This window comes from Carcharhinus amblyrhynchos, chromosome 12, assembly GCF_965287045.1.
Source record: "Carcharhinus amblyrhynchos chromosome 12, sCarAmb.v2.hapA, whole genome shotgun sequence".
Lineage (NCBI taxonomy): Eukaryota > Metazoa > Chordata > Chondrichthyes > Carcharhiniformes > Carcharhinidae > Carcharhinus > Carcharhinus amblyrhynchos.
The window spans coordinates 69,712,418-69,728,511 of record NC_137335.1 but is presented as its reverse complement, the minus strand read 5'-3'; the positions used below and the strand labels follow the sequence as shown (position 1 = coordinate 69,728,511).

The following is a 16,094-nucleotide window of genomic DNA, read 5'->3' as shown; positions in this document are numbered from 1 at the left end:
ATGCTAATAGCTAAAGGACAGAGAAATAAAACCACTTCTGCGTAACTGTTTTAAGTACCCAGATCTATTTCCCCCACCTGGAACTCTCCCTGATTCTTGACCTGACCCTCCTGATCACTCTCATCCTATTGACTCTTTTTTGTTTCCCTGGCCTGTTAAGTTCATTGGACACTTTAAACGTCATTGCTCTCCAGCAACCACTGCAGTATAAAATGGGCCTTGGTCTCTGAATCTGATGCTGGCCTGCGGGAACTCTTTTGATGCAGGCCCCCAGTAGCTCTAACCATTGGGAGAAACCCAGGCAGATATGATGAGAATGTGCATGCTCCACATAGACAGTGACCCAAGCTGGGAATCAAACCTGGACCCTGGCACTAAGGCAGCAAGGTTAACCATTGTGCCACTGTGCTGCCTGTAATTCCAGTAGGCTACCACTTTCTGATGCTAGTAGGTATTTCTGGCCCTTTTAATCCAACGTTCTAATGCAGAGTCCTGGTATTAATAGGCCAGCTAGGATCTGCAGTCGTGTTTTCCTCTATACAAGCTGTGTTCACCACTTGAATCAAATTTAAATAGGTGGTATAAAGTTATTTTTGAAGGAGTCCTACCTCTGTTCAGCCTCAGTCACTTTGTGGCCCAGCGTGAAACTTGGATAAAAGGTTAGACTTAATTGGCTCCTAATAATTGAAACATAATTGAATATGTGATGGTTTTAGTGTATAAAGAAGATATTTACAAAAGTGAGAGCCTATAAATAATCAGAAAATGTCCTTTTCGTATATCTGTGGTATGTTAAATGAACTATGATAAGACCGCTTCCCCTTTTCTTCCTCAAAGAAAATGACCCATTTGTGCTAAGTTCTCCCTAGTGCCACACGCAGTGGTTAGCACTGTTGCCTCACAGTTCCAGGAAACTGGGTTCAATTCTAACCTCGTGTGATTGTCTGTGTGAGTTTCCTCCCACGCTCCAAAGATATGTGAATTAGATGGATTGGCCATGCTAAATTGCCCCTTAGTGTCCCAAGATATGTCGGTTAGGTGGATTAGCTGTTGGAAATACGTGGGGTTATAGGGATTGGGCAGGGGGAGAGGGCCTGGGTAAGTCACTCTGACAGTTGGTGCAGACTGGGTGGGCCAAATGGCCTCTTCTGCTCTGTAGGGATTCTGTGATTATTTATGAAAGCTATTCCATGTTCGACAGCAATGAAATAGTTCACTGAATGAAGGTATCCTTTGGTAGGTTAGATGGTCATTCGTGTTAAATTGCGAATGATTATCTAACCTACTGAAGACTACCTTTCATGTGCCTTGTGCTTTTCTGCAACTAAGGAAGCATGTGCATTACTATCCAGTCTCCCTCTACCATTTTGTTTTGTTCACCAGTCTAACGAGCACTTCAAATCTACCTTGCAGGGAGAACCTTGCTGGAGAAACTTTTTGGGCAACAGGAAAAGACACAGTTGACGGGCGAACATGAGGAAGCTGAGAAACTTTGCTCTCGTATTCTGGCCATGGGTTTGCTCCTACCCTTTGGGGACTGCTTCAGAGAACAATTTTGTGGAGAAGTTCCACAAGCCACCACCACAAAGTTTGATGTAAGTTTATTTTCACTCTGTCAGATGTGAGCTGCTCTGAATTGAAGTTGACTGGAAATTGATTTACTTGCTACTTGTTAGGAGGAAATTTAGATTCGATGTGTGAAATATGCAGTAGGAGTGGTTGGAGGTGGGGAGTGTGGTGGTTGTAGATGCATTTGTGTGCGTATTACAGTGCATCAAAGTGCATGAACTTGGATCTCGAATGTGTGGTAGTGATCTGCAAATTAGCTGTTTCTCATTGTGTGCATTTCCAAGTACCTGCAGAATGCAGGTGTGGACACATCTTGAATGTCTTGGCATCTCCAATAACTAAGTATTGAATTCCTGCAGTCAACCCCAGGAGGAAATTTATAGGGATATTAAAAAGAATTGCCTTGTTTTTGTTTGTCGTTGAACACTTTGGGGTCTGGAATGCACTGCCCGGTAGTGTGCTGGAGGCAGGTTCAATCAAGGCATTCTAGAGGGCGCTGTGTGCAAGGGAGAGAGGCAAAGGCAGCAGAATGGCACTTGAGTCATGATGCTAATTTGGAGAGACAGTGCTGACGTAACAGGCTGAATGGCTCCCCTTTGCTGTAATGATTGTATGATTTGATTATAAGACTATTGGGAGAGAATGGTGATGAGTGTTATAAGGGCAGTTTGACTGGGGCATTTCCAGTTGAGGCCATCCAGGAATAACTTCAACTAAAATGTCAGTGATGTAAGAATTAGTTCCCTTCAATTGGTAAATTGGGTGTTAGATGGGAGATTGAAAGACTTTTTAAAATTTGTAAATCATGCCTCTCGGCTTTTTTTTGATGTGGGCAAGGAATGGACTTGACTGTTGTAAACAAAGGAGGAGTACTCACTCCAATAATTAAACTAATGGTTGATTCATTGAGTTGGAATGTGAACTGCTTTAGTGTTTGTTAGCCAAGCCCTGGTATCCCATAACATCACTCAGATGGGAGTAATAGTTTGTAGTGGAAAATTTCTTCTCAACTGCAATTTGTCAGAAATTTCTCCCCTCGCAATTTGCTGGATATATAAACGAAGGAAATGATGTGAAGTCTTACAACCACCTTTTTATGTAAAGCTGAAATATACTTATCAAAAGTCCCTCATCTTTCTTTGTGAAATCAGTCAGTGGGATCAGGTAGTATAAATGTCACAGACCTTGGGTATCGCCATGCACTGTGTGCTCAGCCTGTTCACCAGCTCATTTGAAGTGATTGTTTTGTTAAAGAGTTGACTTAATCAGCTGAAACTCTAGTAGGTCACTGGTGGTAGCATAAGTTTCACACTATAGCCTGTGTATCTCTTGCACTAGTACAAGACTTGCATGTTGCTTTGGGTCTAAGGGAAAACTATAATCGCATGGGTGCTTAGTGAGTGGCTCAAAAGAAGGAGAAAGCATTGATTATAGACTTGAGGTAATAGCAATTGTCAGTATACAAATTGAGCAAGCCCTTTTGAAAGTTAAATCTTCTCTTTACCCTTTCTTAAATACTAACAGAATAAGGCTGCTGAAGTCTACAGGAGAAGCAGGGGCAGCCTGTATGGGTAAAGAATTTGAGGCTCCTCTTAGACTAAATACTAACTTCCTATGACAAAGTGGAAAGTACTGTATATGGCTTCTAAAACAACCAGAAGTCTTAACAACTCTTCCCAGAATAGCTTCAACCTGTCATGGTCAAGAGCTCCCAAATAAGAAGGGACCTGCACTCGAACTGTTCTTGACTACTCATCTGGGAATCTACGATGAAGGTACTTATTATGCAGGACAGCGCAGCTGGACCCTTGTTGATGCAGTCAAGCTTTGCGCACAAATTCTCTTCACCCTTTGATTCCGAAAGAATTTCGGAGAAAGCATTTTGTCCGGGATTAGACCTCCTGTTGGCAGCTGCTGCTTTTGAAAAAACTAATACTCTGTTCCGGAAGCCAAAGGTTACATTTGGAGGTTGTATTGGTCCAGGTGTAATGTAAAGTTTAACCCTTTTTTCCCTTTAATTTGTTATAGGATCAAGATTTATTTTTTACTCTTGCAATGCAAAAGATTTCGGCTTTGAGTGCAGATCAACCCTTTAGAGTTTGTAGAACAGGATTTATTGGTGCAAATGGTGGTCTCAATGTGGCATAGTGATTAAAAGCTTCTAAATGAGAGCTGTTTTTTAACGATAAAGAGCCTTTGTTGCTGGCCTGAAGCTGTGTGACTAATAATGCAATCCTTCAAAAAGCTGACTTTATAAGCAATCTTAAGTGGGAAATGTTTTTCGAGGAGTAATGTGATCACAATGACAGTGGATCTGTTAGTACCTGTAGAGAGGGAGAAACCAGTTAAGACCATAAGACATAGGAACAGAATTAGGCCATTTGGTCCATCGAGTCAGCTCTGCCATTCAATCATGTCTGGTTTTTTTTTTTCCCCTCTCTCATCCACATTCTCCTGCCTTTTTCCCCATAATCCTTATTAATCAAAAACCTATCTATCGCTGTCTTAAAGATACTCAATGACCTGGCTTCCACATCCTTCTGCAGCAAAGAGTTCCACAGATTCACCACACTCTGGCTGAAGAAATTCCTCCATCTCTGTTTTAAAGGATCATCCCTTCTAGCCTGAGGTTGTGCCCTCTGGTTCTAATTTTTCCTACTAGTGAAAACATCCTCTCCATGTCCATTCTATCCAGGCAAAACCTGGATAGAGCGGACATGGATATCCAGTATACTTTAAGTTTCAATAAGATCTCCACCGCCCCACCCCCCGCCAAACTCCGAGTACAGACCCAGAGTCCTCGACTGTTCCTCATATGACAGGCTCTTCATTCCAGGGACATTCTTGTGAACCTCCTTTGGCCCCTTTCCGAGGCCTTCGTTCAATCCTTCCTTCAGTATGAGGCCCAAAACTGCTCTCAGTACTCCAAATGGAGTCTGACCAGAGCCTTATCCAGCCTCAGAAGTACATCCCGCTCTTGTATTCTAGCCCTCGTGACATGAATGCTAACATTACATTTGCCTTCCTAACTGCAGACTGAACCTGTCTTTTAACCTTAAGAGAATCTTGAATAATGACTCCCAAGTCCCTTTGTATCCCATAATGACTGAACTTTTCCAGCTGTTCTCATCGAGGGGATCTTGCAGTCCTGTCGACAGCAAACCAGAAAATCCCACAGCCAGCCAATGGTGAGCTGCCTCAGCAAACTGCACCATGGGGGCACGGAACAAAATCATACTAGATGTTCCAAAACCAATGAAGAGTCATATTGGAAGAAAAATGTCAACTCTCTGGATGGAATTCATGGCAGGATTGGGGCAAAATATGGCGGGAGACCCAGAAGTTCATGTTGGTGTGAATCATCTAACAGGGAGTTCTTCTTGTGCCCAAGTTGGATCAGAACACCCACCAGAGGCTGGTGTGTGCCCCCCTGCCAGATTTTTTGCCCCCTCCCCCCCGGAGGTCCATCTTCCAGCCTCGGAATATTCTCAGACATCTGTCTATTTCTTTCGGGCAGTTTGCTTTTCTTTCTTCAATTGCAGGTCAGTGATATTGGGCACCTTTTCAACATGGCTCCTGGATGCAACGGCAGACTGTGCTGCCACAGAATATGGCACAAAACACCCAGGTGTATAATTGATAAGGCCAGGGCCAGAGTATATTTTGTTTTTCTGCTGGCCTGTGCAGTGGGAAACACTCCATGTTCCCACCTTGCCATGGGACTGAGTTTGAAGTTGTTTCTCCCTCTCCGCAGTGCTGCCAGACCTGTTGAGTTCCAACACTTTGTTTTTTTTTCTGTTTCTATTATTGTAATTTGTTACTTGTACTTGTGGCATTAGTGTGAACTAGCTGTACTGCCTGCAGGAGGAAGTCTCACTTGGCTTTCCTTTGGAGTTAAGCCAAGTGGCAAAGCACCTTTTGAATTTCCAGATGCCAAGCATATGCTCCCTATCCTGTTGTATCCTTAGAACTATGCAGCAAACTCACATTAGCCATAAATTGTCATTTGAGCAGCTAATGACCTAGACTGGATGATGCAGACATTTCTGGTGTGGTAAATAGCAAGGAGGAAAGCTTTAGATTACAGGACGATGTACAAGGGCTGGTCAGGTTTAAATCTGAAAAGTATGAGGTGGTGCATTTTGGGAGAACTGACAAGACGAGGGAAGACAGTGAATGGCAGGCTGCTAAGCAATACAGAGGATCAGAGGGAGCTTGGGCTGCATGTACAAAAATCCCTGAAGGCAGCAGGATGGGTAGACAAGGTTGTTATGAAAGCATTTAGGATAATTTCGTACTCAAAGTATAGAATAAGAGCAGGGAGGTTATGATGGAACTGTATAAAACATTCATTAGTCCACAGCTGAAGTACTGTGTGCAGTCCTGGCCACCACTCTGGAGGAAGGATGTGATTGCATTAGAAAGGATGCAAAGCTGATTTACTGGGCTGCAGCATTTTAGCTGTGAAAAGAGCTTGGGTTTGTTTTCCCTGCAGCAGAGAAGGCTGAGTGGGTAACCTGATTGTGGTGTACAAAATTGAGGGACGTTGTTAAACCTTTTTCCCCTTAGAGCGGTCAATAACAAGGTGGTGGATTGAAGGTAAAGGTCGGGAGGGGATTTGAGGGAAAAGTTTTTCAGCTAGAGGAAAGTGGGAATCTGGAACTCTCTGCTGAAAAGGATGATAGAGGTGGGAAGCATTTAGATGAGCACTTGGAACATGGTAGCACACAATGCTATGCACCAAGTACTGGGAAACGGGATTAGAATAGAGATAGATGCTTGATGGTCGGTGCACCATGAAGGGTCAAAGACCCTTCTGCTCTGCTGTAATAGTCTGACTCTGACCAGTGTAGCTATTGCATTAGAACATAGAACATTACAGCGCAGAACAGGCCCTTTGGCCCACGATGTTGCGCCGACCAGTTAAAAAGCAATGACCCTCTAACCTAAACCAAACCCTTTCCATCCATAAACCTATCCATGGATCTCTTAAACGCCCCCAAACTAGGCGCATTTACAACTGCAGCAGGCAGGGCATTCCAATCCCTCACCACCCTCTGGGTAAAGAACCTACCCCTGACATCTGTCCTATAACTACCACCCCTTAATTTAAAGCTATGCCCCCTCGTGCTAGCTTTCTCCATCCGAGGAAAAAGGCTATCACTGTCCACCCTATCTAAACCTCTAATCATCTTTTATATGTTTCAATAAGGTCCCCTCTTAGCCGCCGCCTTTCTAACAAAAACAACCTCAAATCCCTCAGTCTCTCCTCCATAGGACCTCCCCTCCATACCAGGCAACATCCTGGTAAACCTCCTCTGCACCCTCTCCAAAGCCTCCACATCCTTCCTATAATGTGGGGACCAAAACTGCACACAATACTCCAAGTGCGGCCGCACCAGAGTCTTGTACAGTTGCAACATGACGCTGCGGCTCCTAAATTCAATCCCCCTACCAATAAACGCCAAGACACCGTATGCCTTCCTAACAACCCTATCTACTTGATTCCCAACTTTCAGGGATCTATGTACACATACACCTAGATCCCTCTGTTCATCCACACTATTCAGGGTCCTACCGTTAGCCCTATACTCTACACATCTGTTATTCCTGCCAAAGTGAATTACCTCACACTTTTCCACATTAAACTCCATCTGCCACCTCTCGGCCCAGCTCTGCAACTTGTCCAAGTCCCCATGTAAACTAAGACACCCTTCCTCACTATCTACCACACCTCCGACTTTGGTGTCATCAGCATTACTGGCATAACTAATAACATAATATGGTTCCTACAGGAATTTTGGACAGAACTGAGTTTGAGCTTTAGCTGCTCAATATTGAATGCTTTAAACTTTATTTATTAGTGTCACAAGTAGGTTTACATTAACACTGCAATGAAGTTACTGTGAAAATCACCAAGTCACCACACTCCAGAACCTGTTTAGCTACATTGAGGGAGAATGTAGCATGGCCAACGCAATTAACCATGTCTTTCAGACTGTGGGAGGAAACCAGAGCACCCGGACATGGGGAGAATGTGCAGAGTCTGCACAGACAGTGACCCAAGCTGGAATTGAACCCTGGTGGTGCTGTGAGGCAGCAGTGCTAACTAGCCATGCAAGGGTGCTTTCTCTCGTCCACGAGTATGGTAAGATAAGTCATCAGGGTTGTGCAGGAGAGGGCAGGGATGGAAATTTTGCATATCAGTCCCCAAAATAGGCCTCTAGTCAATCACCAGAAGGACCCATCTCAAAATGCAGGACTTGCCATTGAGCAGCTGTTCCAGAAAATTAGGCAACAGAATGAGTGTGTGAACAAAAGCTGCAATTCTGAAGGGAGATGCTTTGTTTTTTTGGCCACAGGTTTTAAATTGTATCCCATCTGTCTGGCCAAGAATAAAATGATGAATATGGGCTGTATAGATAGATAGATTTTTAGTTGAACTAGGATTTGTGATGCCTTATTAAGGCAGCCATTGAATAAATTTACATAGATTAACACACATTAATGCATTTGCAAGGAATTCAGTAACCAGTGCCGATCGATTTAAAGCCACTTTTGGACCATTCACAAGCCCTGCTGATTAAAACTGGAACTGATGTTTGTTAATATTGTTTTGTAATGGGGACAGTTTATAGTGCAATGTATGAAATGCCGTGTAGCTTGTTTTAAATCCTGCACTAATATTACCTCGAGGGCTACAAATTTTGGGTTAATTTGGAATGGGCTTGGGATTAGCTTGAGGTAAAGGGTAGGTTTCCTGGGTTTTAAAGTCTGAAATGTGAGCCTCACTTTTCAACTTTAATTCATGTCACCAAATTTTCAGTGTCAGGTCAGCAGTTTCTTTTGAGGTGAGGATTTAATGGATTTTGAGGGCAGGTGCCTTCACACTTGTGCCTGCCTATGGAGCCTCCACAATTGGGCACCCACTAATCAACATTCCCCTTGCCCTACCCCCACCCCCTGGATCTCTGATCCCACCACAGGGCCTCTGACATCCCCTCCAGTCCCCACCCACCATGACCTCCCATATCCCTTGCAAGCCAGCTCCTCCCCTCCAATCCCTGGCATGGACCTACCAGCGGTGTTCACTGACTGGTTGCTTCACTGCCTGAGTGACGATCAAGCTGGTCAGTGATTATATGGACATCAGGGAGGGGTGGACCAATTGGGATTGCAGTGCATGGAGAAGGTCAAAATTGAGATTTTGCCATGATTTTCTAACTCTTTCACTCCTCTTCCCCACCCCACTCCTCCTCCTCTGGGCTGTTGTGCTGTTATGATATAGATATCAATCGCTCGTGAGGAGTTGTGTAAACATGTGGGTACATCTATTTAAGAATAGGCAAAAGGAAACATTTTGTATGAAGACATCAGAACTATGCTGTGTTCTGCTCACAGAAGTGACACAAAGACTAGGTTGCATGACAGACTTCCCTTCAATTGATGTCAAGCTACAATCCCTTAGACTTATTACAAAATGGGCTATGGCTACTTCTTGTTTGTAAAAGCAACATTTTATCCAATAATTACTTTCATTTGCAGTTTGCACAGCTTTACTTGAGTGTGGTTTAAATACAAATGTATTAGAAATAATTAAGGCATCTATCAGAATGGTCTCAAACCATTTTAACTGCTGGTCATACACTTTAAGATCACACTGGCAAAGTTTGCTACATGTATGTATTTTTGTTTTTTGACCCCATAGAGTAAGAGGTAAATAAGTTTAGGAGTGTTTGTTATCTTCAAGTGGCTCAGCCTCAGATAATGAGGAGAAAACAGTTAACCTGTTGCCTGAATCATTAAGCAAGCCATAAATCTTTCACAGTTGAAGATGACTGACACATGATAGGCAATTGAATGAGTGATTGGAGGGAGCGTGACTTTCTAACAGCCATTGCAGGTGTGGTGGGCTGAATGGCCACCTCCTGTGCTGAACAATTCCTTAATGCAGTCCTAATGAGATGGATGGAAATGTTATCCTTGATTTATTATTGTCACATGTATTGTATACAGTGAAAAGTATTATTTCTTGCACACTACACAGTTAAAACATTCATTATAGAGAAAGAAAGGAGTGAGTGCAGAATACAGTGTTACGGTCATAGCTAGGATGCAGAGAAAGATCAACTTTAATGTGAGGTAGGTCCATTTAAAAAGTCTTTACTCGTGCATTTAAAAATAAAAGACAACAAAATGCAAAGTAAAATTGTAAATGCTACAAATCTGAAATAAAACTTTCTTCCAGACATACAGCACAGGACTGTCCACATCTGAAATGTGTTATATATTTTAAAGGATTGCAAGTTGCTTCAAGAGTTGTTCTGATTTGCTGGTGATGTTGTAAAGCTGTTGCCACAGGCTGCTGTTTTTACTTTAAGTTTGAACTCTACAGGAAAGAGTTACTAAAATAAATCTCTCGTTTAGTTTGAATCCAAGTGTGCAAACTGCTTTTTGTTTTTGTGTAAAATCCATAGCTCCCAATAGAGTTAGGACATTACAAAATACAAATGACCTTTCTTCCTTTCAAATGCTGAAGCCTTTCTCTCTCTCTAATCTGGCAGTTGTAGCCATTTTTATTACAAATTAATTATGCCTGTCTTTTATTGGAAGTGTTCTCATAAGCTTGAGTACATGTGTGATAATTGTGTACTTGGTGCTATTAAGTGCTTTAACTGATAGGAAAGCATTGAAGCATGCAAATAGCCTTTAACTGAGCACAGCTGTAGACAGTCCTGTGCTCTTCAAAATTAGTCCTTTTTTTAAAAAATAGAACAGATTTGGTCTCGAGGTATTTTCTTTAAGTCTCAAATTTTAATGCCTCCATCATCAGTAAAAGTCTGCTCTGATTGCGTCATGTAAAGACTTTCAAATGCAGTACGTGAGTCAGAATCCAGAATCTCTGCTTGTCACTGCCTTCAAGCTAAAGGGCCTTGGTGCTAATGAATTACGGTAATTCTGATTGGAATAACGTACTCAATTAGAATTCCTGCTATTACTTTAGCTTGGGCATTGGAAGCATCGCAAGCTACACCTTGTTTTGTGCTGACTGATTAACCCAAATGTTGGACACCTGAAGCAAAGCTGCGATATTAGGAGTTTACAGCATGCGCGTGCTAATTTGTAATGCACAAAATCTTGAAATGAAACAATGTGGAGTAGAATTTCACTGGGAATATATGCGCCATCTGGTGCAGCATTCACAGGACTATACCAGCATTTAGGAATCCAATCTCCGTAACTAAAGATCACGCTGTTTCACTTGACGTAAAACCTGAATTCCTTTTAAGATGTCTCCCTCAGTCCGGTGATCTTTGGGTTCAGGTAGCAGAGAAGCTTTCTGTTTATGTTGGGTTAGATCACATCAGGACCTCCATTGCAAATGTAAACTATTCAGCAGATTAGCTGGCAATAACACTTTGTTGGCAGATGGTGTATAGTGACATCTGTCCCAGCAACTTCAGATAAAATGCCACTTTATTTGTAGATCAATGTGTGGCAGGACTTTAAAAATCTAACGGATGCAATTGGCTAATGCCAGCGCAGCAAAATGGGCTTATCGCCAATGTATAAAAAAATTCACTGTTTTCCCATTTGAATTGGAAAATATGACCAAGATTTAAGTTTAATTTTTTTCTGGCCACAAGTAGGCTCATACTAACAGTGCAATGAAGATACTGTGAAAATCCTCTAATCGTCACACTTGGGTATCTGTTCGGCTACACCTGAGGGAGAATTTGATATGGACAATGTACCTGACCAGCACATCTCTCAGACGGTGGAGGAAGCCTATGCAGACTCCGTGCACAGTGACACATGCTGGGAATTTAACCTGGGTCCCTGGCACTGAGGCAGCAGTTCTAAGCACTGTGCTGCCATAATTCTAAACCAAGTGTGGCAGTGGAACTATGGGATGACCCCCAAAAAGAGTTTGTACTTTGATTTTTTTTTCACCGTTCCCAATCTTGCTACTGAAATTCATCCAATCAAATGAGATGACTTGGACTTTTGTAATTTTGAGCATGTGTACAAATCTTGTGCAAATGAGTAGGTTTGTTGGCTGCTGCGGGGTGCAAGATTTCACACTGCTGATAATGGCCTAGTGGTATTATCACGAGGCTATTATTCAAGAAGCTCAGCTCATGTTTGGGTGGGGAGGGGGGGGGGGGGGGTGCAAGGGTGCAAATCCCATAGATCATAAGATATAAGAGCAGAGTTGGGCCATTTGGCCCATTGAGTCTACTTTGCTATACAATCATGGCAGATAAGTTTCTCAACCCAATTCCTTTTGCCTTTTCCCTTTTCCCTGTAACCTTTTGATCCCCTTGTCAGTCAAGAACTTATCAATTTGTCGTAAGTAAAATGTGACTGAGCCTCCACGGTCTTCTGTGGCAATGAATCCCATGAGTTCACCACTCTCTGACTGAAGAAATGCCACCTGCCACAGCAGATGGTGGAATTTGAGTTCAGAAAGTATTTAGAATTAAGAATTTACTGATGACCATGAAACTATTGTTAATTATCAGGAAAAGTCCATCTGATCCACTAATGTCCTTTTGAAAAGGAAATCTGTCATCCTTACTGGTCTGGCTTAGATGTGACTCCAGAGCCGCACAACGTAGTTGGCTCTCAGCTGCCCTCTGGAATGGTTGAGCAAGCCACTCCTGTTTTGAGGAAAACCAGGGATGGGCAATAAATGCTGATCAGCCAATGATGCACGCGGCCCACAAATGAATTTTTTAATAATTCTCTCCACTAGAAAGTTAATGAAGCTTGGATGAGGCATGACGGCTCTTTGTTTAAAAAAAAAGTAGTAAACCATGACTAGTATATTTGAGGAGAATCCAGATCCAAGTACTTGACTTTTTAACCTTGGGCTGTTGCTTGTACGTTTTTATGCATGAAAAGTAAAGCAACGTAAAACTTTACAGTCTGACACCATGCCAATCGGTTAAATGCCAGCAAGTATTGTAAATGTCAGCTAATCTTGCTGGTAATGTGCTGATCCCTGAGCACATAATCCCAATGCAAAGTTCATGTTTTTAACAATGTTGTCCTTTTAGGCTTGAGCCTTCGCTCCAGAAGTATGGATACACTGTTCATTATTACAGTGGCATAGCTGGCCTTGTTTTAGGTGGTAGCATGTTTCCCAGCTTTCCACGTGGGCCTGTGACAAGATGTCAGTGCCACTTGGGGATTTTGGTGCATTCCCCTTGCCGTCCTTTTGTGTCGGTTTGGTCACTGCCCTGCTCGTCTCTGTACATGCCGCCGCTGCCGCCGCCTCCTTTTTGTTCCACTGCAGCACAGGCTCCGACTGGATTAAAGAAAACTGTAGGAATTTGGAGTGCAGCCCTTGCTGGTTGCTGTTTAATGCCACAGCAACAATCAATCGATGCAGAGCAAGGAGTATCAACATGACTCAGCTTTTGCTAATGTTTCCCTCATTGCTCCTGAGAATTAACACGCCCGTTAATGCAGCAAAATAAACCTTTCTGCATAATTAGTGCTTTCAAATGGAATTAACCCTCTTATAGTTCACAGCTGCTATCCTTAAATATCAATTCATTGGGAGAATCTTGATCATGCTGTTATGCAGTGAGTTGATCTCCATTTGTCTTCTGCACAACATGTTCATACAATTTGTAAGTGGCCACATCTCTTTTCAAAGCTTAGTTTGTCTAGCCACGTCCTGCTGTGAGATTGTAACTGTGTAAATGTACTTTTTTTACATAGCAACTTATTTGATTAAGACATCTCATTGCTTCATATAATATGTTACTTTATTAAATGCTGACTTGTGGTGAACATGGAAGCCATCTTGCATACAAAATACAAGGATGGCACAGTGGTTAGCACTGCTGCCTCACAGCACCAGGGACCCAAGTTTGATTCCCGGCTCGGGTAACTGTGGAGTTTGCACATTTTCCCCCATGTCTGCATGGGTTTCTGGCGGGCAGCCCAGTTTTCTCCCGCAGTCCAAAGATGTGCGGGTAGGTGGGTTGGCCATGCTAAATTCTCCTTCAGTTACCTGAACTGGCACTAGTGTGACAACTAGGGGATTTTCACAATAAGTTCATTGCAGTATTAATGCAAGTCTAATTGTGACACTAATAAATAAACTTTAATTCACCATCTTGGGGAGATTTTAATTTTTTTTCTTGAGGGAGCGTAATGTTCATTGAAGAAGCAGATTTTAATCAAGACACCAGGGGACCATTTCTCAAGAAGTATGATTCTTTTAGGGCCAAGCACCTTGGGTACTTCCTTTTTAAGGAACAAAATCCACTGACAATCCAGCATACTCTTTCAGCATTATTTTCAAATATCCTCTTGCATGCTGAGCTCAGATCCTTATTTTACCTGACATTAATGTTTTCTGGGGGCTTACGTAGTCTGAAGATGTTGGATTTTGAGGGTTTTACTTTTCCTCGAGTGACTATGCAAATATGGGTAAAGGCAAACTACTGTGGAAGCTGGAATCTGAAACAAAAAACGGAAGGTGCAGCTCTGATGAAGGGTCATCCAGTTGCTCAACATTGGCTCTATCCTCTCTCCATAAACACTCAGACCTGCTGAGATTTTCCAACACTTTCTGCTCATGAAAAAGTGGGATCCGTTTGTCTCATTCTGCACATGAAGTAGTGACGTGCACCCTTTACTACAGTGTGATGTGCAGATTTACAGATTGAAATGTACTTCCTCCTCGTTGCTGAAATAACTCCTCTGTGGCCAGTGTCCCATCAACAAACTTAAATTTATTTACTTAGCAAGCGCCATTCAGATAGGTACTTCCTTGTAAAGAGCATAAACCCAGAGTGCCAGTAACCCTGATGCTGCACATTATGTTCATGTGCAGGGCTCACTGATTGGGGAAGCCATTACCACCTTAATCTGGGAGCTCATATTCTGAGGTCCACATCTTGGGCCTCGTTTAAAATCATTATAATTGCTTTGTTCATTTTATTTAAGGAGATGTGCTGATGCAGTGGATCATTTGGTCTGAGTATTTAGTCTCTTCTTAAAACATTGTTCCTCTTTGTTCATGTTGCAGAATATTATTTCTGAATCTATTCCCCAATTTGTGTAAGGCTTGTGCAGGAAAAAAACTACAGTATGCAAGTTACAGATGTGGATTGTCTTGTATCAATCTTCTCTATGGCGAAACTGAGACTCCATGTGCACATGGGTTTCCAACAGCCTTCTCGGTCATTACTACTGCTGAATATCCTCTCTGACCCTGAAAGCTTGACATTGATCTATTATTGGGATACAGTGAAAACCATTGTTTCCTGTGTGCTATACAGACAAAGCATACTGTATATAGAGTACATAAGGGAGAAGGAAAGGAGAGGGTGCGGGTACTGTTAGTCATAGCTAGGGTATAGAGAGAGATCAACCTTAATATAAGGTAGGTCCATTCAAAAGTCTGGCAGCAGGGAAGAAGCAGTTCTTACATTTGCACAAGCGCTAAATTCTTTCCACACCGTTATTTCATGGCTTTGAAATATTAGATCAATATTAAAAAATAATTATCCCAATTATTACTTCATTCTCAAGTTTTTTTTAAAAAAGGCTGATTAGTGTTTAATTTCCTAGCTTGTTGCCAGTGAGCGTACTTTATGATTTATTTTTTAAAACCTGCAGTACAATTGGATGCCTAAGGATCCTTCTAATTTAGTGTTGGATTCAAATTGACATTGGAAAAGATGAAATCACACCATCATGATTTGTAGATCTTTGAGGGAAGCTGGCTATGCTGATTGCAAAGTCTAGGCCAGAGTATTTCTAAAACTTACTCTGAATCAACAAATTGGTCAAGCAGTTCTTTAAAAGTTACCATTTCCAGTAAAATAAAAGTTTTTCGTTTTTGGTGCACCACTTCACTGATCTGTTTCTGTAGTATACAGCCTAGTGTTGGGCTGTTCTTCGCTCACAATTGTACTGCAGTTTACATCCCAGTGTTTGTACTGTGACTCTTAAAGCAGGTTAACGGCGTGTGCTAGCAGAGGGTCTGTTGTTTGTTGTAACAGTTTCAAGTATCCAGCTGGTTGGGTTATAGCATGAGAAATAAAAATTAGAATGTTAATGTTCCAGCCACATTGTTGAGCCAGGCACTGCATCCTGATCAAGTTTATGCAAATCGATTGTTCTAACTGATCTGCTGCTGGCTTTGCATCTGACATGCAATAACTCTGCAGTGCCCTTGACTGTGCGTGTATAGAACAAATGAACAGTGTGAATGTGGTTAGTTGTATGGTGAGTGTTGATGCTGGTGTTAACCTGAGGAGGATAATTTGCAACTGGTATGTCGATGTACCTGGCTGTTTAATGATTTAGAGCAGCCTTGCTCCTCGTCTTGTGATACTGGATCAGTTACATTGGAAGTTGATCTCTTGGGTCTGGGTGCAACATTTCTCAGAGCCCTGCAGATATCGTAGACGTGGCACAGGGAGCCTTGCAATGCAATAAGATGTGTGGGGAAATCTTCTGGTCATGGGCGTGCAGAGAAATGTGAAGATTAATGA

General features: G+C 42.3%; 1 protein-coding gene across 1 annotated transcript in view; it reads left to right on the top strand.

The window, feature by feature from the left end:
• Positions 1–16,094, top strand: part of fmn2b (formin 2b) — a 409,270-nt gene that overhangs the window by 48,763 nt on the left and 344,413 nt on the right. The window contains 1 exon segment of the mRNA XM_080199671.1: positions 1,414–1,595. Coding sequence (XP_080055797.1) covers positions 1,414–1,595 — 182 coding nt within the window.